This window comes from Amphiprion ocellaris, chromosome 9, assembly GCF_022539595.1.
Source record: "Amphiprion ocellaris isolate individual 3 ecotype Okinawa chromosome 9, ASM2253959v1, whole genome shotgun sequence".
Classification (NCBI taxonomy): Eukaryota; Metazoa; Chordata; class Actinopteri; family Pomacentridae; genus Amphiprion; species Amphiprion ocellaris.
The window spans coordinates 30988780-31011876 of NC_072774.1; the positions used below are offsets into that span (position 1 = coordinate 30988780).

The 23097-nt window shown below is 39.7% G+C and overlaps 2 protein-coding genes across 2 annotated transcripts; one reads left to right on the forward strand and one right to left on the reverse strand.

Annotated features, from left to right (window-relative positions):
* Positions 1-90: 90 nt before the first annotated feature.
* LOC111564852 (mitochondrial folate transporter/carrier) lies at positions 91-7234 on the reverse strand. Its single transcript, XM_023264691.3, has 7 exons — positions 6813-7234; positions 6390-6540; positions 6209-6294; positions 4200-4354; positions 1774-1887; positions 1448-1593; positions 91-704 (listed from the first exon to the last, which is right to left on the reverse strand). The coding sequence occupies exons 1-7, from the start codon at positions 7009-7011 to the stop codon at positions 578-580; spliced, it is 978 nt and encodes a 325-aa protein (XP_023120459.2). The 5' UTR covers positions 7012-7234; the 3' UTR covers positions 91-577.
* Positions 7235-8938: 1704 nt separating this feature from the next.
* dcaf13 (ddb1 and cul4 associated factor 13) lies at positions 8939-21526 on the forward strand. The gene is made up of 11 exons (XM_023264680.3): positions 8939-9112; positions 9932-10131; positions 10238-10345; positions 10473-10562; positions 10686-10841; positions 10987-11064; positions 11175-11257; positions 11541-11705; positions 14645-14780; positions 20278-20441; positions 21020-21526. Exons 1-11 carry the CDS (start codon positions 9043-9045, stop codon positions 21105-21107), a joined length of 1338 nt encoding a protein of 445 aa, XP_023120448.1. The 5' UTR covers positions 8939-9042; the 3' UTR covers positions 21108-21526.
* The last annotated feature ends 1571 nt before the right edge of the window (positions 21527-23097 follow it).

Consider the following 23097-nt stretch of genomic DNA (forward strand, 5'->3'; position numbering starts at 1 on the left):
AGTGTGTTGGCGTGTTTGCAGTAAAAGCCATCCTCATTGTTGCTGTTCTCAAGGAAATGACTTAAGAGGCAAACTAATATGACACAAACATGCAGCTAGACACCTGAGAAGATCTTTAATTTGAAGGTTATAATTAAGCTTTTCATCATTCAGTTTTCCCTTTCTGCTGCCAGAAAGCATTAAATGTAAACATCACTACAGTATGATGAAATACTTGATAAACACTGACTTACAGAACACATCAGTCTAAAAAAACCTATCATCACAGCAGTGTTATTTCCAATCGCATATTACCTCCACGAGTTAACTGTGCGTCTGAATCAGAGACATGATAGCTGCATCATGTATCACTGACAAACTAGAAATTGATTTGAAACAAGAAGAAAAATTAGTCCACTGATGATTGTGTTGCTCCATTTCACAACTTTTTCATCCACTCTCAGTGAATGCTTCCCACGTCAGCACATTTACATGTACTGATCACAGAGTTCGACCTCTGTTCAAGATGCTCCTCTTCATATGGCAGCATTGTGTCAGTGTGAGCTCACAGTCTTTGTCCATGCCATGCATTTAAACCTCATTTATTCTGCCCCAGGAGGAAGCGAGACACATTCTCATAAACCACAAAGGTGATGCAGCAGGCCGGAGTGACACGTATCAAGTTTGGGACGATGCCTTTGTAGAAGCCAATGGCGCCTTCATTCCTGCACAGAAAGTGACAAAATTTTAACCATCGATCAAACTGCACACAATGGCCAACAAGAAAAGCACTCAGAAAGCGCAGTACTCCTCCACGGCTGCTCATTCCCCCATATGGCATTGTCAGAAGTGCAGCAATTTTTTTTAGAAATGCAGCATATATTTATTAGTTATCGATGATCAGAAATTCCAGCCACATAGAATGTGTCCATTTAATATAGATGAACCCACAAACAAAATGACGTTACGCTGAGCACAGGTGTGTGTTAAACATGTGTACATTATGTACGGAAACTGAATCACGTGATCTAAATATGTAGCAGGCGGGAATTGATCAGACTCAGAAACATTCCCACAATTTAATCGATTGGTAAGTCCCCATAAGTTCGCAACGGTCGATTTGTAGTAGGATTACAATCATGTGATCGTCAGCAGGCACTTGTTGTCATGGTTACAGTGATGCCGTGCTGCTATCTCACAATGATACAGAAATCTTTAACAAATCCATGGATCCAGACTATAAGCAGCATCACTACCAAAATCTAATCACTTGGTCCTTGTGTCATTTCTGACCTTCCCTGAAAATTTCATCTAAATCTGTTGGTCCGTTTTTGAGTAATGTTGCTAACAGACGAAATAACAGACGGAGAGACAAACATATGCCAATTGTCACATAACTCCACCGCGTTCCTTGGCGGAGTAATTAGAGTGGCATGTTTGGTCTGTCATGAGCAGATCAGTTTCTTACCTCCACGTCCGTCTGATGACATCCATGACTCCGTCGTATCTATTGTGCTGGTCTTGCAGTCGAGCTCTTACCACCTGATATGGGTACGTTGTGGCCACGGCAAATAATTTAGATAATGCAGCCATTCCGATGTATTCCAGTGCATTCTGTTTACAGAGACAAATGGAGACAGAGGGAGGGAGGAAGAAGTACGGGAAAACCCATGAGTCACTTGTTATCAACTGTGGTTTTAATCTTAACTCAAAAAGTTACAAGCTTTATGCCTCGTTCTTATTGAACAGCGGGCATGTTTCCATTCTGTCTGTGGCTCATGGTTAATGACTCACCAGCTTTGCGTCTGAAGGCACTTTCTTGTATTTGTTGTAGTCTCTCTTGAGCTCCTCATAGGCCATGAACTGCAGCGCTCCATGAGATGTACCAAACAGACCAGGAATGTAACCCTTTTGAGAACATAGTCTGTAAGTTATTCTGTCTTGACACACTCAGATATCTACAGCATGAATTACCCACTGACAGACAAACCAACACAACTATCCCTAAATACTTAAATTACCTTTTGGTGCATTGTCGGTGAGGAATTTAGCAAAAATCTATTTGCCAGGCTAATAAAATTCACATGAAGTTAACAGAAAAGCTAAAATAGAGCTTAAAACTTTGTTTATGATTACCATTACTCATTAGATTTCTACAGCTAATACAGCAGACCTGGGCATCCTACGGCCTGCGGGCCACATCCGGCCCGCCGGATGAGCCTGACTGGCCCGTATGAGGTCACTGGAATATATTAAAAGTCAATGCAAATGTATTTCATCACAATACATGCAAACAATACTCCTGCACTGCTTTTATTTTGAAAGATCTGCTAAGTTAACGTTTTTTCGCGCGTGCTTTCCATACTTAGCATATGCGCTGATTGGTTTGTTGGTCTGCTAACGGCTAAAAAGAAAGATTGATTCCGAATGCAAAGTTTTTAACAAGGCATGGACTTCCAAGTATTTTTTCACTGAAGTCAGAGGTAAAGCTGTGGGCTAGTTTGTGGAGAACAGATCGCGGTGCTCAAGGATTATAATCGGAATCGACACTACGAGACCAAACATGCGGAGAAGTACAAACATTTGACAGATGCACAGCGGGGAGGATGTCTGAAGGTTTGCTAGCTAAACTGCTAAAGCAGCAATGACTTTGTTTTACCAAAGCTCACATCAAGGGATGCAGTTTTCTAATATCCTACAAAGTCGCCAAAAACAGTAAGCCATTCTCTGATAGAGAGTTTATAAAAGAATGTCTGGTGGACTCTGCAGCGTTTATATGGCAGGACAAAAAAGGAGCGTTCGTTAATGTGACCCTTTGGAGGCGAACCGTAACGAGGCGGGTGGAGAGCATCGCCGAAAATCTGGAGTTTCAGCTGCACAACAAAGTGTACGATTCTGACGTTTTGTCCTTGGCTCTGGACGAGAGCTGTGATGTCCGTGACACAGCCCAGTTACTCATCTTTGTACGTGGACTAACAGAAACCTTTGAGATGACGGAGGAGCTGGCAGCTGTGCAGCCAATGAGAGGAACTACGACGGTTCACTGAGGTAAATACATGCATGAACAAACTGGGACTAAAACGGGGGAATTTGGTTGGTGTTACAACTGATGGCTGTCCAAATTTGACAGGGAAAAATGTTGGACTTTTGAAATGGATGCAAGATAAAGTGACTGAAATAAACCCAGAACAGAAACTGATATTTTTTGCATTGTATTATACATCAGGAGGTGCTGTGTAAGTCAGTGCTAAAAATCAACCACGTGACTGATGTTGTAGCTAAAGTAGTTAACTTCATCAGGGCAGGAGCATTGAATTACAGACAGTTTGTTGTCTTTTTGGAGGAGATGATAGTGAACATGGTGACCTTGGTTTCCAGACAGCTGTCAGATGGATCAGCCTTGACAAGGTGCTTAAACGAGTTTGGGATCTGAGAGCAGAGATTCAAGTTGGGCATTGTACATCGTTGTATTGTGTAATTTACTGTTTTTATTGAGATATATATTGAGCAGGGCTTTTAAGTGTACTGGTCCGGCCCTTAACAACCGTCAAAGTTTCTCATGTGGCCCCATATGAAAATTAATTGCCCACCCCTGTAATACAGGCTGGTGACGCCCTCTAGTGGAGACAACTTCAGTATTACTATTACCACTGGCTAAACTAAGCACTTCATGCAGTCCTACATTAACCCTCCTGTGGTCTTCACTTACGGGCACCATAAAATATTGTTTTCTTGTCTGAAAAAAATCCAAAAATTCTGCAAAAAAAATTCCCCAAGTTTCTGAAAATTTGCAAAACCTTCAGGACGAAAACTCCAATAATTCCTTAAAAGTTTCCCTTAAAGTTTTATTTGAAAAAAATCCCCGAAATTTGGCAAGAAAATTCTTGTAAATATTTTTCAAAAGATGAGTAAAAATTTTCCCCAAATAAATCTTTAAACTATCTAAAGTGATTACAAAAAAAATCAACCAAAATCCGGCGAAATTGGTTGGATTTTGGTTGATTTTTTTGTGAATGTTCTTAAGCAACATTTTTTAGCATTTCTTTTTTCCACCAAAAAATGTTCAAAGATTTCCCAAAAATATTGAAAATGTGGACATCAGAAGTTTCACTGTGAAAATATATTTTTTTCCACATTTTCAAACTTTAAAACGGGTCAATTTTGACCCGCAGGACGACACGAGGGTTAAATGGAAATCCAAAAATACACCGGCGTCTCACCTTGTATAGGCCAGGTAACCCCTCATGGCGGTAGATCTTGATCAAAGCGTCCACCATCCCCTTGTACTGCTTGCTGGTTGGGTCAGCATTGTACTGCAGCACCAGCCGGGTCTTGGTAACCCAGATTGGATTTGTTATGGTGAGTGTTAGGATGCCTGGGTAAGAACAAATAGGAAATTACTACAATGAAATTTGATTAGATACACATAATTGTTAACACGTGGCTGCCTCCTTAACTGTATAATTTTTTGTATGTGGCTGCAATGCAAAACAGGACTAAGGGGTTCAGTTCCTCCAAAAGTAAACAGTGAAAGGGGCCTGATCCAGGAGAAGCTGATTGTAACTGAACTGTTTTTGGGCACTACAGTGCTGCATTAGCTTATTGGAGATGGATCCATATCAGGGTGTGTCGACCAACAAAAATTCCAGGACAGAAGTAACTAACACAGAAACATGTTACAATTTATCATCAGCAGCAGATTTTCTGTTATTCCCACATATCTGTAACAGAATTTGTCTGGCCATTGTTGTAACATTGTAACAGTCAGGTCACATGTTCACAATAAAATAATAAACTAGTTCATCAAGGCTGAGAGTAGAGCTGCTTCTTGCCACATAGTGTCACTGGATACCGTCCAAGCACAATTTGAATGTTACAGTGTAACAGAGAGTAGCTGTGAGATCCATAAAAACCCTACTGAGAGCCTGATAAAAGAACACGGCAAGAGCAAAGCAAGCTCTGCCTTGTACATACAGTGAAGAATAATGCATAACAAGAATCAAAATGATACACAAATACAGACATAAATCCTTTCTGCTTTATGCAGGGTTTCTGCTGAAATCAGTCAGTCAAATTTAATGCTTTTTAACGCCATTTTAATGCTACACTGTAAAAATTTGAATGCCACGACCACAAACTCAATAAATTACACGGGTTTGTTTTTTTGTAAAAGACGATTTTTATATGAAAACTGTCCCTACGTTTCACTATTTCTGAATCCAGAAACTGCCCCTGATCACCAACAGGCTGTAGTCATTCTCTGAAATCCAGCTTTTTTTTTTTGCTGGAATTTGCGTTTCTCCATTTCCCAGCTCTCCTCCACCTGGTCCAGTCTGCCAGCCACTTTAAAAACATGTAGTTTTTGGCAATTGTACCCGACTGGCCGCAACAATTTGCAGTGGTTCGGCATGTTTACGCAGATGTACGTATATGACGAATCACAGTCTGTAATTATATGTTATTATTGTCAAATATTTTCTTGAAAACTGCAGAAAGAATTTTTAATGCCACTGAGAATCAAATTTAATGATTTTTTAATGCCATTTAAGGCCTTAATTTTCGCAAAATCAACTTAATGACTATTAATGCTTTTGAATGCCCTGCAGAAACCCTGTTATGTGTGTTCTCCTCACAAATGTACACTACCGTTCAAAAGTTTATTTTTTTAGTTTATTTTTGAAAGAAAAGCATTTTTTTCAATAAAGATAACATTAAATGAATGATAAATCCAGTGTAGACATTGTTAATTTGGTAAATGACTATTCTAGCTGGAAACGGCTGGTTTTTAATGGAGTATCTCCATAGGGGTACAGAGGAACATTTCCAGCAACCATCACTCCTGTGTTCTAATGCTACATTGTGTTAGCTAATGGTGTTGAAAGGCTAATTGATGATTAGAAAACCCTTGTGCAGTTATGTTAGTACATGAATAAAAGTGGGAGTTTTCATGGAATGGTACTGTATGTCTTGTTGCATCTTTTTTGTTTTGATGCAGTTGACAGCAACAATAAAAAACACCTCCCTCTCTGCCTTTTTTTGCTGAAATCCGTCTGTTTTGGGCACCTAACTTAGTTTTGCTGAAGGTAATCAGCTCCATGTGAGCATGTGAAAGGAGCTGTGTACTAATTTGTTTCTGTATGTCTGTTCCATCCAGCTCGTAGCAGTGTTATCTAGCTGTTGTTATTGAGTGTGCGCTGGGCAACAGTGTTTAAACACAAGTGGGACTAACCTGCCTCGGCGGCAGACACCAGGTGTTCTGTGGCGCTCAGTTCAGTCTGCCGACCTTCCTTTGTGTACCCTTTGATTGCATTGTAGCTGTAAAGGAAGATAGCATGGGAAAGACAGATTATATTCAGTGTAGCTGTCAGTAATGAAAAACACCATCACGCAGATACAACAGGTTTACGTACAAAAAGAAGTAGAGACCCCAAGACGCTCCAGCACCCCAGACGTTGGGTGTCACTCCTTGGTAGAGTCCTCTCAGTCCCTCCTGCTGCCACACACTCCTCATACAGTGAAATATGCTACTGTACTTAGGTCTTAGTTCCAGTCCATCACTCACTGTATTGATAAGACATCAGCACTGTTAAATCATGTCATCCAAATGAAACTTATCAATAGCCTCCAAAAGAGATCAAGTTAAATCTTAGCATCATGCCATCTGCCTAACAGGAAATATTTTGTATATTTTAAGATTTATAAGCACAGCTCTGGTTTGCATTCAAAGAAACTGTAGATTTATACTCTATATACCTCATAGTCTACAGTACTGCTGATGATTTAGATGCCATTATCACTACAGACAGCCTGCTGTTTAAACTTTCATTCTGTACCTGCAAACCTGATCTTGACCAGGTCCAGCGGGTGAAGCACCAGCGTTGATACAACTCCACCACTCAGTCCTGCCACCAGGTTTTCTATCTTCACATGGCTGAACACCTGCCAGACGTGTCCGGCTAATGACACAGCGGAGACGGGTTTCCTGGACAGTCCTGTCTCGGTAACGGTACCGTGATTTGGACCTGAGCTCATGTTAGCGTCTGGCAGCTAGCCGTGTGTTAAAGCTAAAAGACTAACTTCCTATAAAAGTGACACGACTCGTTGTCTCTGCGGCAGAATTTAAATATGGCACACAAACTATAAGACGGTGTCATTTTACCACATGTTAACGGAACGAGCCACGTTTTTGTCATGCGCTGGTCCCCCGCATTTCAAATGTCAAGCTGAAGTACGACGGCTCGACCTTGCTGCTAGTATCTAGGAAACGTCAAGTTGACGCTGTTGAAAGCAGAATTACCGGAAGCAACTTTCAAAATAATGCACCCTAGACCAGCGCAGCCAAACTCATTTAAATTCAGTCCAGATTGATCTCAAGTAGACCGCACTGCTAAAATAACTGCACAATAACCTATAAATAACACTCCACATTTTCCCCTTTGTTTTAGTGCAAGAAAGTCTTTTCTTTTCTTCGCATTTAATGCATTTAATATATATATATATATATATATTTTTTTTTTTAACAAAACGTGAATTTTCTTAAGAAAAATAAGTTCAATTTCAGCAACATTATGTCTTTATCATTTACACATGTGCATTACAACTTACAGATACAGTGTATCTACAAAAATACAAAAAACTTGGTCAAAGGTGTCTGGAAATGAACATGTGCAGATGTTGTCATGTTTAATATTGTTTTGTTATATATGTACATTTGATTTTATTATTTAATGTTGATATTTTATTACTTATTGCTTGTTGTTGTGCACCGTCCAGTGGAAGCTGTTTATATTTTCGTCATGCCATGTATGATGACAATAAAGCCATTCTAATTCTAATTCTAATTCTAACATAGTATTTTACTTTATGGTTAAAACAACTTGACATGGTCTGGAAATTGTTTAAAATTTACAGATTTACAATTTTACAATTTGCAGTTGCTGTCTTCTCTGTAATTTTTAAACTTTGGATTGGATGCTGTGGCAGGCCGGTTTTGGCCCAGGGGCCATATGTTTGACAACCCTGCTCAAGACAGACTACACAGTGTAATAATTTTCCAGAAGCCTCGACTCAGCCCAAAAAGAATTCAGATTTTAACAATACAACTGCACCATTTTAAGGTTATTTCGAGTTCAACTGAAATGTGAAATACTGTGCTCTAAGCAAAATAACACCATCTCCCTTTCTTTCTGTGTTTAGCCCGTGTTCCAAAATAATATCACAGTGTGTGCACAGTAAAATTTACATAACTATATGTTCTATATGTAGTTATGACAAGTATCCATAGACACTATAATGTTTCTTCTGCAAATGCACTTCAGTGACAGTAAAAAATTAACCCTAACTCTTGACAGAACAAAATATTTTTACTAAACAGATCAGATTTTCACAAACAGTAAAATCATATCCCAAGAATTTTGTTCAACTATATCGTATCATTTTTGAGGGCAAATATGTAAATACGTGCTTATCTGTACTTTTGAGATCTTATTAATTTGCATTTCCTATATGTAAGCTTGTGTGTTTTTTGCATATTTTTTCTCAAGGGGTGTTGTTGTTTTGCATCAATATTCTGTCTTCATTATTCTCTTAAATATCTAGTGAAGTTCCTTCAAGAAAAGACATCATATCTATAGATAGAATTATTATTCATTTATATAGCATAAAGCCACTTGGCTCCCTCACTTTATTTTTTTTTTTTACATCCAATTAAATTAGGTTTTTGATGTTAAATGTTCTGTCTTAGTGATATGTGTGTTCTGTTTTGCTATAGTTCCTGTTTTGTATTGGTCGTAGCAGGAAAGTGATTTCATTCCACTGCTTGTTGCGGACCTAAAGACCACATGTCTGCATTTCCTGCTCTCCTCTGTCTAAATGTTGTAACTTGACAGCGGTTTTCTCTACCTGTCAGTGACGTAGCAGGAGGACTGGAAATCCCACAATGCAACGCGGGACCAACGTATTTCTTCTTCACCAACGCATGGCTGGTGTAGTCACGTCTATCTGGGCTTTTCTTCCTAAAATTAACATTATTTAAGTGTGTACGCATTTTCAGTCCACTTCCAAATGAAAGTTAAAGTCCTTTCAAGGAACCCGGATGATTATGTCCGGGAGACTAAACTAGATATTCAGCGAGGTAAGAAAAAAGATGTTAAACTCGGCAAAGCTACACATAGTTTGCTAGCTAGTGGTAATGCTGGCCGGTTTGTCTCAGTAAACAGGAGCTACAGTCAGAGTGGAATGGACAGTTTTACTCTTTAACTTGATAAACTTGCAGAACAGAGGATGCGTTTGTCTCTGGAGAATCTTTGTTTTTGTCGTGAAGTCGAATGTAAAAAACAGAGGATAAAATGTATTTGACCTAATGTAATGAACAGATACAAGGCTTAAGGTTACTGAAAGTTGATCCTAAATTGGCCTGTAGGTTGTTTGTAGGTCCCTTAAGGTATATAAATCATAAAAAGCGGGTTAAAAGGAAAGTAAACATCAGCAGGAGTTGCTACGAAGAAATATCCCCACAATAAATACACATAGAATTCCAACAGTTACCCAAATGGGACTCTACACTATGATAAAATGTATTTGAATCTGTTTTTCAATTCAGCTGTAACTTATGTCCAGAAATGTAGGGTATGCAGCAGCAGTAGCTGCAAAATATATCATTATAAAATGTTTTAATTCAGTTTATTTAGATAATTAGTGTCGATTTTTAGCGACCAGCATGGAGTGTCTATTGCAGTTTCAATCTGTCATTGCTCATTATATCATGCAGGTCTATGCTTAATACTTACTTAAAAACTGAGATTTTCGTGGAATATTTCAACATTGTAAATAATATGTGAAAATACGTTTGATTAGAGTCAGTGTGTCTGCATGCTTAGGTGTTTTTCAGTTAATATCGTCATACATTCCAGTGACGGGTCCTGTCAGCCCATTAAGGATTGTCTGTTGTTAGTCCCTAGAAACTATGACCCGTCCCTTCATCCGTTCGAGGTGAGCAGAGAGTACACGAGGGCTCTGAATGCCACGAAGCTGGAGCGAGTGTTTGCCAAGCCCTTCCTGGCCTCCCTGGATGGCCACAGAGATGGGGTGAACTGCATGGCCAAGCATACCAAGAGCCTTTCCACCCTGCTGTCAGGCTCCTGCGATGGAGAGGTAACTGCCTGCTCATGTAGAGATTAAATACTTTATGCCTTTGTAATATAAATGTTATGCACTCATAGTTCAACCTGACAGTTCTAAAATAAAATGTCATCCTCAGGTTAAAATGTGGAATCTGACCAAACACGACTGCGTCCGCACTCTTCAAGCACACGAAGGTTTTGTGCGAGGAATTGTTGTTCGCTACTGTGGAACTTCCTTTTTTACAGTAACTGTTCCCCTTCTACATCTAATACAAGGTTTTAAAAATGTTTTTAAACTCAGAGCTTAAGCTTTAGACTTTTTACAAGCTGCTGTCTCTTCTGTTTCTTGCTTTGGCACGTTGATTGCAACAGGTTGGCGATGACAAAACAATCAAACAATGGAAAATGGAGGCACCAGGCTACGGAGAAGCAGAGGAGCCACTCAACACAATCCTGGGCAAGGTGGGATCAGTGGCTGTTGTATTTTTATTTTTCTTGTTTTTTTGGCAAGGACATTTGCAGTTTATTCATCATATATTACTGAATATTATGGCTATATTGAAAAAAGAAACCTGTCCCTTGCAGACTGTGTTTACAGGACTGGACCATCACCAGAAGGAAGCTGTGTTTGCAACTTGTGGCCAGCAGGTGGACATCTGGGATGAGCAGAGGAGCAGTCCGATCCGCTCCTTTACCTGGGGTGTAGACAGCTTCAGCTCTGTCCGCTTCAACCCTGTGGAGGTGAGATACCATCTGCTGGATCCAACACACTATTTGTGTCCCTTTGTGTTTAGACATACAAAGTCAATAAAGTGATGATTGTCAGACTTATTTAAAGCCGACATCCTCCCCATACCTCTGAAGTAAATGGTTTGTCTTTCCACAGACTGAACTTCTTGCTAGCTGTGCCTCTGACAGGAGTATTGTGCTCTATGACATGAGAGAATCAGCTCCGCTTAAAAAGGTATAGTCCCCCATAGAGTTGTTGCGGGAATTTACCCATTTCTCAGCCTTTTTCTTTGTCATGACATGATTTAATATATAGCCATTATATCCTCTCATTCTCTTCCGTAGGTTATTATGACAATGAGAAGCAACACATTATGCTGGAACCCCATGGAAGCCTATCACTTTACATGTGCAAACGAGGACTACAAGTGAGAAAGAAAATATCATTCATTTCCAGAGTAGTATTTTGCTGGCACTAAATATGATCTCTCCTGAGTCTATCACTATGAATCTTTCGATAATTATTCTTGTGGGTTTTCTGTGAGAGAGGCACTAAAAATGTCTGCTTATTTCATTAAAAATATAATTCTTAACTTCCTTTAAATGCAACTATATTTCTAGTACATTTTTAATGCAGTCACATTACATTACACTACTACTTCTAGTGGTGCCACTTTAAAGGCTAATTTCATTCTCTCTGTGTCTCACCAGCCTCTACACTTACGACATGAGGAACCTGGACAGGCCCTTCATGGTACACATGGACCACGTCTCTGCAGTGCTGGATGTCGACTATTCTCCTACCGGCAAGGAGTTTGTGTCTGCTAGCTTTGACAAGACGATCCGCATCTTCCAAAAGGATGGTGGACACAGCAGGTTGGTAATGCCACCAGTTAAATATTCCTGTCATAGTGGGTAAAATTTGTGCTGCTGACTTTATTTTAACTGATTCAGAATAGAGATAATACTGTTATGCATTTGTAAATTAGATTCTAGTGTGTATAAATTTGTTATATTTACCTTATGATTATTTATGACCATAGTATGCTGATTGGATCATGTTGCTCTTGAAGTGACTCATTTAGATTTGAGTTAAAGAAATAGTTAAATAAAAATTGGAAATGTCAAGTCTATTCACCACACAGTCAAATATCAAAATATGAAGGTAAATAGACCAAACTTTTTTTATTAGCCTTTCAGAGAACAAATTAACTGTGGTAGACCATCTTGAGTGAAGCCTGCACTTCATTGTCAGCAGTATGTTTGCTTATATGGCCACAGAGTTAAAAACAAAGGATAAAAATAATGAGAATTAAAAGCATTTTGCTTATTGTTTGGCTCACTATTACACAGACATGACTTAGTGGAAAATTTTAATGGAGCTTCACTGAAGCTAATCATAGTAGCAACGGTTGCTACTGTTATTTGTCCCACCTGTGCTCTTCCCACTATAATAAAGTCAAACGTCTGTTCTGAAATGCTCTCCTCCTGGGTAACATAGCAGATAATAGCTGCTACTTCACAAAGCTAATTTGTGGATGCTACATGATGTGTCCGGCCTACTTAGCCACAAAAAACATAGCCACTGTTTGGTTGCTATGTGACGTAATGGTACATGCTGTATTGTTTGTACTCTTATCAAGCTCTAGAACAAATAGCCACAGTTTTGTCACAGTAACTGTAAACCAAATGGCATCATGGGATAGGGAGATCATCGCTTACAAAGCTGAACAAATACTGTGAGTGCTAAGAGCAGTTGAGTCTGTAAGCAGAAATGTGTTTTCCCGCCAGCAAACACCCTTTGGCCACTGAGATTTTCATTATCACATCAGGTAAAGCACCACTGTTGATGAATTGTAAACAGGGGCTGACTGGCAACAAAAAATCAATCAATGACTCTTTCATTAAACAAAAAAAAACCAGAACAAAGTCTGATCATTCGTGTTGCTTGTGTAAGGCTAAAATGTAAAACGTTGACACCAGTTTTCTAAGATCTAACGATTAAGATGAATTGACATAGTGATCACTTGACACAGGATTGGATTTAATAACCTGCTTTTTGATTACCAGAATTATTTAAAATATTGACCCATACTTACAACTCATTCTGTTCGTTGTATCAATAAATAACTTGAATAAAGTCCAAACCTATCATATGGATCATTTAGTGTAAATAATGATAATTTACTTTAGTTTCATTATAACGTTCAAAAGTGCAGCTGTAATTACTCCGCCAAGTAATGTGACAATCCGCATCTGTCTGTCTGTTAGCAACATTATTCAAAAATGGACAAACTGATTTGGATGAAATTTTCAGGGAAGGTCAGAAATGACACAAGGACCAAGTGATTAGATTTTGGCAGTGATGCGGCTTATAGTCTGGATCCACAGATTTGTTGAAGATTTCTATATCATTGTGAGATAGCAGCACAGCATCACTGTAACCATGACAACAATTGAACACTACATCAGCTTACTGCTGATGATCACATGTTTTTGATCCTACTACAAATCAGACTTATCAGGACATATCTGTCGGAAATGATACAAGGAACAACTGATTACATTGTGGGAGTGTTTCTGAGTCCCATCAATTATATACTTTCAGTTGTGATGGCACAAGTTACCTAATGCAAATTTCTCCAGTCATGTTGCTGCAGCTAAGATGACCTGCTAAATATCTGTTTATCTATATCTATTAAACTCTAGCTTTAAAAAAAAAAAAAAAAAAATCATCCCTTCCAAGTCTGGCCCACTGGGAAAACTCCTGAACTTGCTGATGGCCACTCTGCAGCTGAGTCCAATAGTGGCAAATTAATTTAGGTTGTGTCAGGGCCCTGGTGCTGCTCACCTAAATAAAAGGTCCTCATTATGCTAACATTTATGTGGTACCTGGTGCAGTGAAATAAACATCTGTTATGTGCATTTGAGGAAAAGCAAAAAGCAAAGCAACATTTTTGCCAGCCCTCTCCAGTCTGAGTGATTTAGTTTTGTCCTCAGATCTTGTAAGTCTAGTTGTTTTTGTCAACACCATACTGCTAAAATTCACTGAATCTATATTTTGAAGAAATGTTCACCTCAGTCCTTTCAGAAAATGCCCAGGAATCACATATGTTTATGTTGAAGTGACGAATCCCGTTAGTCAGAGCAGTAATTCTGATTGTTACGTTTTACTGCTTATTGGGATCATCAGGAGCGAATGGGGAGATATAGTGATGTTAAAGAGCTGCTAAGTGCACGAATAAGACGACAAAATGTGGGACTTTATGTGAGCGACTGCTGTCTGTTTACATATCCCGTTACTTGTTGTTTCTTTAAAAGCACAAACATTCTCAATCCATATCCCTAACCATGGGTTTGTTTTGTAACCATGGCAATGCGGCTAAACCCGACAGGACAAAGCATTTAGACAAAGAACCGCTGTACATATTCAGTTTCCTACGGTCAGTCAATGTTAGTTTGTTTTACCCGTGACCACAATTGTTTCCTAACCTTGGATCAGTGTTTGTTACTGAAACCGTGACAACAAAGACCTCTAGCCGTAACAAAGTCGTCATGTTCACCCAAACCGTGATCTGTTCCTAACCAGGATGTTTTTGTACCAGAACATTGACCAAACCTGTGTCATAAAATGGGTTTACTTTTGAGTAAACAAAACTGAATATTGTTTCTTCAATATTGGCATGGCATCATTTTGGGTTTACGTGTCACAGTCGGACATTTTGATTGTTATAACAATGTAATATTCCTGAGCAGTAGGGGTTGGGTTTGGATTTCTGTGTTGTTTACTTTGCATTTGTCTTTTTGAAACCCAGGGAAGTGTACCACACCAAGCGCATGCAGCATGTCATCTGCGTAAAGTGGTCGGCAGACAACAAGTACATCCTCAGCGGCTCTGATGAAATGAATATCCGGCTGTGGAAAGCCAACGCAGCTGAGAAACTTGGAGTGGTGAGTGCCGCCTTGTCTTATTTCTGCTTTGGCAACTTCATACTAAAAGCAACTTGCTGCTTTTTGGCAGCTTTTTGTGTAATCCCTCATCATAATGTCTGCTTAGCGCTCAGCAGCTGTATTTTCTCCAGCTGTCAAATATACTGTATCTCTCTCCAGTTTATTACCTGATCTTGTTTTATGAGTCGGCTGCATTCTTTGACATGGCCGTGGCTCTGTGCCCGACTCGGCAGTGTAAGAGTGGGCGACTCTGCCAGGAGCTACAGCACCACTGTTGCCAAGTGCCCGGATGGATGCTGACTTAGGGTGGAATCACTCTCAATAAGTACAATGTACCAATTGGCACAGTGGTTCCTGTAACAGGGGGAAGTCCAAGAAACTCAAACACTTCTGCTGTTGTTTGACAAATCACAAACAAAAAAAATTCAAGACAGATTTCCTCCGTCTTTGATGCCTTTATCATGTGTGGTGTTCAGATAATGAAGGGAGAAGTCGTGGCCTTGATGTTGTGTTATTCTCAACTGTCAAATAAAGCCTCATGTAAAATCCTGGGAAATGTTCCAGTGCCTGAAATCCCAGTGATAGCTGAATAATAAGCATCAGTGGCATCTTGTGTGCCATCTCCAGCGGCCATCTTTCATTCCTAATCAGATTCACTCTTGCTTATTCTCTTAATGCAGCTTCAGAGGGGAAAATTGGCCCACTTTTGGCACTTGTTTTACTGTCACTGTGTAAGAGAAGATTTATTCGCAAGCTTTGCACTTAAAGAGATCAGACAAGGGCTGCTCCTATCAGCAGTTTAAATCGGCCAATCACTTAAAGCGGGGGCCACTCTGAACATAATGAAGCATTAACAATCAAGTTGTACTGAGAGGGTCTTTAATTATCAAGAAATGCTGAAATGCTGAATCGAGGTTTTGTGTGAAGGCATCATGCTGGACTCATGGGGACTTCTGTTCTTTATCAGCTGCTGCACATCACTCATTTTGTGTCATAATTCTGCACACAGCAGCCTTTGACTTCATGTTAAATTAGACTCTTTATATATTAGGCCAAGACCTGGATCGCATTGAATCGATCAGCATCATTTATCTCCTATTGCTTAAAATTCATTTCCTCTTTTCTGGAAACTCTGACTCACCACTCTCCATTTATTTAAACGAACTGAAGGGATTTGGCACATTTTATTTGACTGATATTGATGTGCTCTGTTACTGTTTGACTTGTTAGAAAGAAGAGGAGCCACTTTTGAACTATATTAAGGTATTTACAGTCTGAAGATATAGTTCCTGCAGCATAAAGAACTCATTTTTGTGACTTAATATGAGGAAGAGGTTTTTATTTTTTTATAGCTGTACCCATTGTTTCTATTAGTGATGATGAACTAAAAATAGTGGTTGGCTGTGTTATAATGAAAACACTGCAGCTTCAGTCCTCTCACTGTATCCACGGGAAGCTTTCAGCCACACGACTGCTCTGTGGTCACCTGCAATTTGGCTGCATTTAGAGTCCAATGCACAGCCACTGAAAACTTAAATAAAATAACTATTGAAGCCTAAATGCTGTGGATCAAGTAAACAAGAGTAAAAGTCCAGTCTGTGTTGCTGCTTGTCGAACAGAAGCGTAGCATCCATTCATTAGTTGTACCCTCCTTATCCTGTAGAGGGTCGTGAGGGGCCAGAACCCACGCTGGCAGACTTTGGGTGAGAGGCTGGGTACACCCTGGACAGGTTGCCAGTCCATCGCAGGGCTCACACAAAGAGAGAGACAACCATACACGCCATAAACGACACATTTAGAATCGCTTATTAACCTACCATGCATGTCTTTGGACTGTGAAAGGAAGTCGCACACCCAGAGGAAAAACCCGCACAAAACATGCAAACGTAGCATATAAAGACTCCCGCTGAGCAAAAGGTTTGAACCCAGAACTTTCTTACTGTGAGACAAGTTTATTCACCTCCTTGCTGCCCATACAATAGTTTCAGCCTGTTTAAATCTGTGTATGATTTTTAAACAGTTCCTAAAATGCATCTTACAGGTTTTAAACACACATAAAAAAAGAGTAAGAAAAACTAAATAATGACTTAAACTTTCCATTGTGACCATTTATCACAGTTTGGATGCAGACTGACTCATTCAGCTATGATCTACTGCACTTCCATTGTTGTGTACATACACAGATTACAATACTGACTTTTTAGGTGCGCTGTCTTTCAGTTTTACCTCAAAATGAAACGATTAATGAACTAAGTCTTTGTTTACAACCTGTTTGGATTGTTTGTTAGTGTTACTTGGACCGTCAGATTCTGATCAGATCTCAGCAACTACTTATGTGTCTTTGTAAATGATACAGTACCACAAAAGATCAATGGCAAACTGTTAATCATGCAGAACTAGCATTTGCTTGTTAACTTTACAAATTTCAGTGATGCCTCCTCTTGAACTATGCTGCTATCTGCCATATTGGAATAGTTTTGTCAAAGCCTGCTTCACCAGCTGTTGTCTCCCAGATCTAAACTACTGATAAAGCATGTTGGCTGTAGTTTTTTTGTGTTTTTGAAGTCAGTTGTAGTATTTTGGCAGTGGTAGTCTCTGCAGTAGACTGTGTGTAGCTTAGTTTTTGTAACCCAGGCTAGCAGAACATCAGTAGGAGTACAGTTGCTGCTGGCAACTTGCTACATGTCTGTCAACTTTTGGATCGAAAAGATGACTAAGTAGATTCACCTGCAGAATTTTGGCAACAGCAATTTTCACACAATCTGTCTCTGCAGGTGTTTTCTGACACCAGTCTCTTTTATGCTACGCTAGGGCGCCTTTTTAAAACACATTTCATCTGGTGTTTTTGGTTTGTGATTATGACTTGTGTTTGGATAAAATTCAGGGTTTTTATATGATTCCTCTCAACAAAAATCAAAGTGACGCCTCGCATGCTGCTGCCTTGTGTTTTGTGTGTCCTGTTAAGATAATGCAGACAGTGTTAAGCAGGCTAACTGTGTGTGTATCCAGGGGAATTAGTTTAGTCCAACAGGATCAGCATCTAACGGCTCTTCTCCTACAGATTGAATCTGAGACAAATCATTGCTTGTAATTAGAATAAAAGCCTTCGAGGAGAGCAGCACCAGCCAAGACCGGCCCAGCGAGCCGGTGGATTTTATGAGTGGGACGGAGAGGCAGAGATGCTGTTGAGCTGGTGTCTTCACTTTTTAACAGACATTGATTTGGTTTAGAATGAGCATGTTGTCAAGCTGGACTTACTGCTTTCTGTACTAGCCAACGTTTTATGATGCAAGACAGCGTACTGTCACTGTTACTAATTAAAAAAACACCACCTGAGCTGAATAGATGCTGCATCTTTTAACCTCGTATGAGTTTGTTTAGTAGTAAAAGATAATTTGGCAAAATATGTGGTCAACAAGACGCTCTAAACTCTAAATCAGTGATAAACACAGCGTTACTGGAATGAAGACATTAAAGAACACCTCGGATAACACTTTCTCCTCCTCACCATGGTGACCAAAGCTGCTGTAAACGAGTGCTGCAAGAATAATTAGGACTTGACGGGTAAATGAAGCCACTGACTTGTCTGAGTCAACAGTGGTCATCCTGTATTTGTAGCTGAAGGAATGAAGCAGTCCTCACCAGAGAAATGACTTTGTTCAGTCATGTACTGTCTCAGAAGTGACGTGTATGGAAGCGTCACCACAGTAGGTAAGAAACTAGCAGTCAGTTGATTAAGCTCAGCATAAAGAGTAGAAACGGGGAAATGGCTAACTTTCCAGTCTAAAAGCAACAAAACCCACGTACCAGCACTTCTATAGCTCCCCAGTTCAATATGTACAAAAGATGATGTGCAAAAATGACAAGTTATAGTGTTATGCGGGATGATTTGTCAGATTGTTTTGTTAACACAATCACTACACTGTTGCAACTGTGTAGCTGCATGTTGGAGTGCTGGCAGCTGCAGACATATCACTGAGACAACAAGAATTGTGGTCTGCTTGAGCCAAAACACATGACCGTGATGTAGAGAAATGATGTTCACATCCCATTTAGTACCAGAAGTCAGGATTGTCTTCTTTAGAACAATATCTGAGACAATTTCTTTGCAAAATAGTCTCACCAAAACAACCATTTGGTAACCATCACATCATATTCATAAACAGAGGGATTTTTTTCCCATCACTTGTCATTGAACCGACTTAACAGATACTCATTTCCTTACTCCTCCAAGGAACAGCGGAGCTATGTGACAATCGGCATACGTTTGTCTGTCTGTTTGTCTGTCTGTTAGCAACATTACTCATAAACAGACTAACAGATGTGGATGAAATTTTCAGTGAAGGTCAGAAATGACACAAGGACCAAGTGATTAGATTTTGGCAGTGATGCAGCTTATAATCTGGATCCACTGATTTGTTAAAGATTTCTGTATCATTATGAGATAGCGGCATGGCGTCACTGTAACCACGACAACAAGTGAACACTACGTCAGCTGCCTGCTGACAATCACGATTGTGATCCTACTACAAATCCACCGTTGCAGACTTATCCGGACTTATCCATCGGAAATGATACGAGGAACAACTGATTAAATTGTGGGGGTGTTTCTGAGTCCCATCAATTCCTGCCGCTCGCTACCTATTTAGGTCACGTGATTCCGTATCCGTACATAACGTACACATGCATAACACACGCCTGTGCTCAGTGCAAGGTCATTTTGTTTGTGGGTACATTTATATTAAATGGACACGTTCTATGTTGCCATGATTTCTGATCATCAATAACTAATAAACAAATGCTGAATTTCTGACATATGAGGGAATGAACAGCCTTGGCGGAGTACTGTTCTCTCTGAGTGCTTTTCTTGTTTCTTCCTACATCAACAAGATGCCTGGTATTTCCTCAAAAGGTGGATTATGTTGCACTCTATATGACAGCTGAACAAAAAGTTTTAGAAATGCTACTAAATGTACTTTCTAGTTATTTAGTTTCCAAGACCAATGAACATGGAATCTCAGTGTAGCTAAGGGTTTGTTTGTTTGTTGTTTTTTTTTTAATTCAAACTGTAGTCTTCTCCAAAATTTAAGTGAATAGTTTTAATAATTTATAATAAATAAAATAAATCAGAAAATAGTCATTTCAAGTGATTTATGAAGCTGTAAAATGTCTTTTTGAAGCTACAGACAAGTACTAGCACTGTACCGACATCAGACATGTTTTGTCATTTAGTTTGGGAGACTTGTTGCTTAGCAAACAAGAGCTGAGCATCTGGTTTATTACTGTAAAATATGAGCTGTAAAGGGTCTGGGTGTGCAAAGAGCAGAATGCCATGTTATCTATAACAGCTCTGTTCTTTGTCAATAAGACCCCTTTTCTCTTTCGTTTCTTCTCCTTTGTCATTTTCGATCCCTCTATCCACTTTATTCTTTGTGTTTTCCCAGGGTTGTTTTCCTACATTTTATCTAACCGTCTCTTTCCCTCTGGTGTGATGTAGCTGGCCCCCAGAGAGAAGCAGGCCATCAACTACAATCAGAAGCTGAAGGAGAAGTTCCAGCACCATCCACAAATCAGACGGATCACTCACCACCGACATCTACCCAAGAACATCTACCATCAGACCAAGGAGCTACGAATTATGAAGGAGGCCCGCAAGAGAAAGTGAGTATTCATCGCCCCCCACTCCTTTCCTCATGAAATAGAGATTGAGGTAGCTAATTTGGCTGTAGAAACAGCATTAAGTCCCCTCTGTGTCCACGTAGAGGTGACTGTGAGTTGGGCTGCTGCCAGAATAGGTCTGACCTCAGCAGCCACACCAGGCTGATGGAAAATCTCACAGATGGGACTTCCCCCTATGACATGGTCTCAATAGGCCTTACATACTCATTTTCAGCTTGTATGGTGGATTGATTGTTCCAGTTTGCCCTGCCATGCAGTGATTCATAGCTCACTCCGTGCCTCTTTTTTTTCCCCTTCTAATTACCAGCAGTACTGTTGATACGTCAGATGCAGGTTTTGGGCCGTGAATGATGTATTATCTATGCTTTATGCATTATTTTCACAGCGCAGTAGTGCAGTCAGTGACGTAGGTGTTAGCTCAACAGTCTCCTATTCAGTTACGTCCTCCCTCCTCCTTTCTGTTTGTTTTTCTCTCCCTGCCTCCTCCATTCATCCATTCCTGAATATTCTCACCAGTAGCTCCAGTCAGTCACAGTTCCTCCTCTTTCTTTGTTTTTCAGGGAGAGGAACGTTCGCAAGCATAGCAGACCAGGAACTGTCCCTGTGGTGTCCGAGAAGGAGAAGCACGTTGTCACTGTGGTGAAATAGACGGAGCTGGAGAGAACAGAAGACCTAAAGACTGCTGTTAAATGATAAGGTGGAGACTGAGTTCACACCCACATGGGATACATTGAGACTGCTCTGTTTAAAGGGTTTATAAGATGTTTTAATTTGCCAGTTATGGGAACATCAGCTGACCAGTTATGCATCACTTGAAGTACAAGGACATAGACTGTAAATACTTCCAAAAAACAAACTGACCTTCTGCCCCCTAAGCTGAAGATGAGCTGTGCATTTTCACAGCGCTGTTAACGCAGGATTCTCTTTACACACAGAACTGATGTAAACTCCCAAGTTTGGTTAATTAGTCGTATATTTTGCTTTGTACAAGTTTGCATTTTTCATTCCAAGAACCTTGACTGCTGCGATGATTAAGAAATGACAGAATTAAAGACAGATTAAGTTGATCTAATATTAAAAGAATGTTCTTTGTCTTGATACCTACTTGAATCACACTAGCAAAAACTAGGATTCCTCAAGGTACACGGTCAATGTTAGTTTTTCATGAAATGGGGTTTTTAAAGAATATGCTGGATTTTTTTATTAAAACTATTAGAGATGGATTAAAAGTCTCAGGATGCTTCAAAGAAACTAGGTTTGGTTGACCCTTGTGGACAGTCTCACCACGAGGACATTCATAGTGTTGGTCTCAACAGTACACATGAAAAGTGATGGATTTAGCTGTGCAGTGAAAACAAAAGAGCATTAAGGTGAAGTGAGTTCATGGCCAATATCTCCAAAAAGTGGAAAAAAAATGTCAGTGTTAGCTAGTCAGGTGAACATTTCTTTAAAAGAATATTTGGACATTGAGACATGTGGAAAGTGTATTATTACCAATGTTAAGTTAGCTAAGGGATTGTACTGAACAGTGAAACCGGTTTTGTTTTTTTTTTTTTGTTTTTTTTTTTTTTAAGAATAACTAGCCTAAAAGAAAGCCATGGCTTATTGTTTTTATTACTTGCTAGAAAACCATTGTAGAATTTTTTTCTCATAAGTATCCACTTCTCAATGAGCCAGTTAACATAACACACCACTTAAATTATACATGCATCAGAATTACACTGTTTTCCGATCTATATTTAGAATAAAGTTCTGAACTTATTGCTTGCATGTCATTCAGAAGAAACAATGGGCTGAATCATTTCAAATTCAAACTCAACTTCCCTCTGCCTTGGTGCTAATTTACTTGGAGGCTCAATAAGGTGGAGGCTCTATCCTCTTAATGTTGTCCTTTAAATCCGATCAACACTGCAGCCCGATAGAGCAGCTAGAGGACTGTCTTTGGGATAGAGATGGGGATAAAGAGGAGGGATATTTAGTCGGGGTCAAACCTGAGGAATGTGTAGCAGGATCAGGATTGAAGTGAGCTTCTGGATGAGACTATGGAGGAGTGTGCAAGGCAGCAGGGATGACAGAAACATGATAGTGTATGAAGAATCTTTATTGTCATGTTTTCACACGACGAAATTTCGATTGGTGACTCCCAGCTATAGATAGAAAATAGAAAAAGGCACACTATCTACAAATAAAATACTCAGAAGATGTAAATATGTAAACAGAGTTAGTGCACATGAGCAGTAGGATGAGAGTAAGATGCAGTCCAGTGCTGGACTGGACTGGACAGCTCTGGGATAAAAACTTTTTCAGTCTGGAAGTTAGACTTTTTATGTTCCTGTAACGTTTACCCGAAAGAAGCGGAACAAACAGTCCATTTCCTGGGTGGGTGGGGTCGGAGGCAGTACGTCGGGCCTTCCTCTGGACCTGGCCCATGTATATTGAGTTCAGGTCTGGAAAAGGACTTCCCACAATCCCCTGTGCTGTTTTCGCCACCTTTCTGTCCTCTAGTTGTACCATCAGTTATTTAACACCATCAAATGGGAATAATTTACAAAACAAACTACAGGAGAGAAAAGACACAAAATTAGTGACATTTTAATATAATATATGAAGAGTGGAGGAGAGCTCCTAAATGCATCAT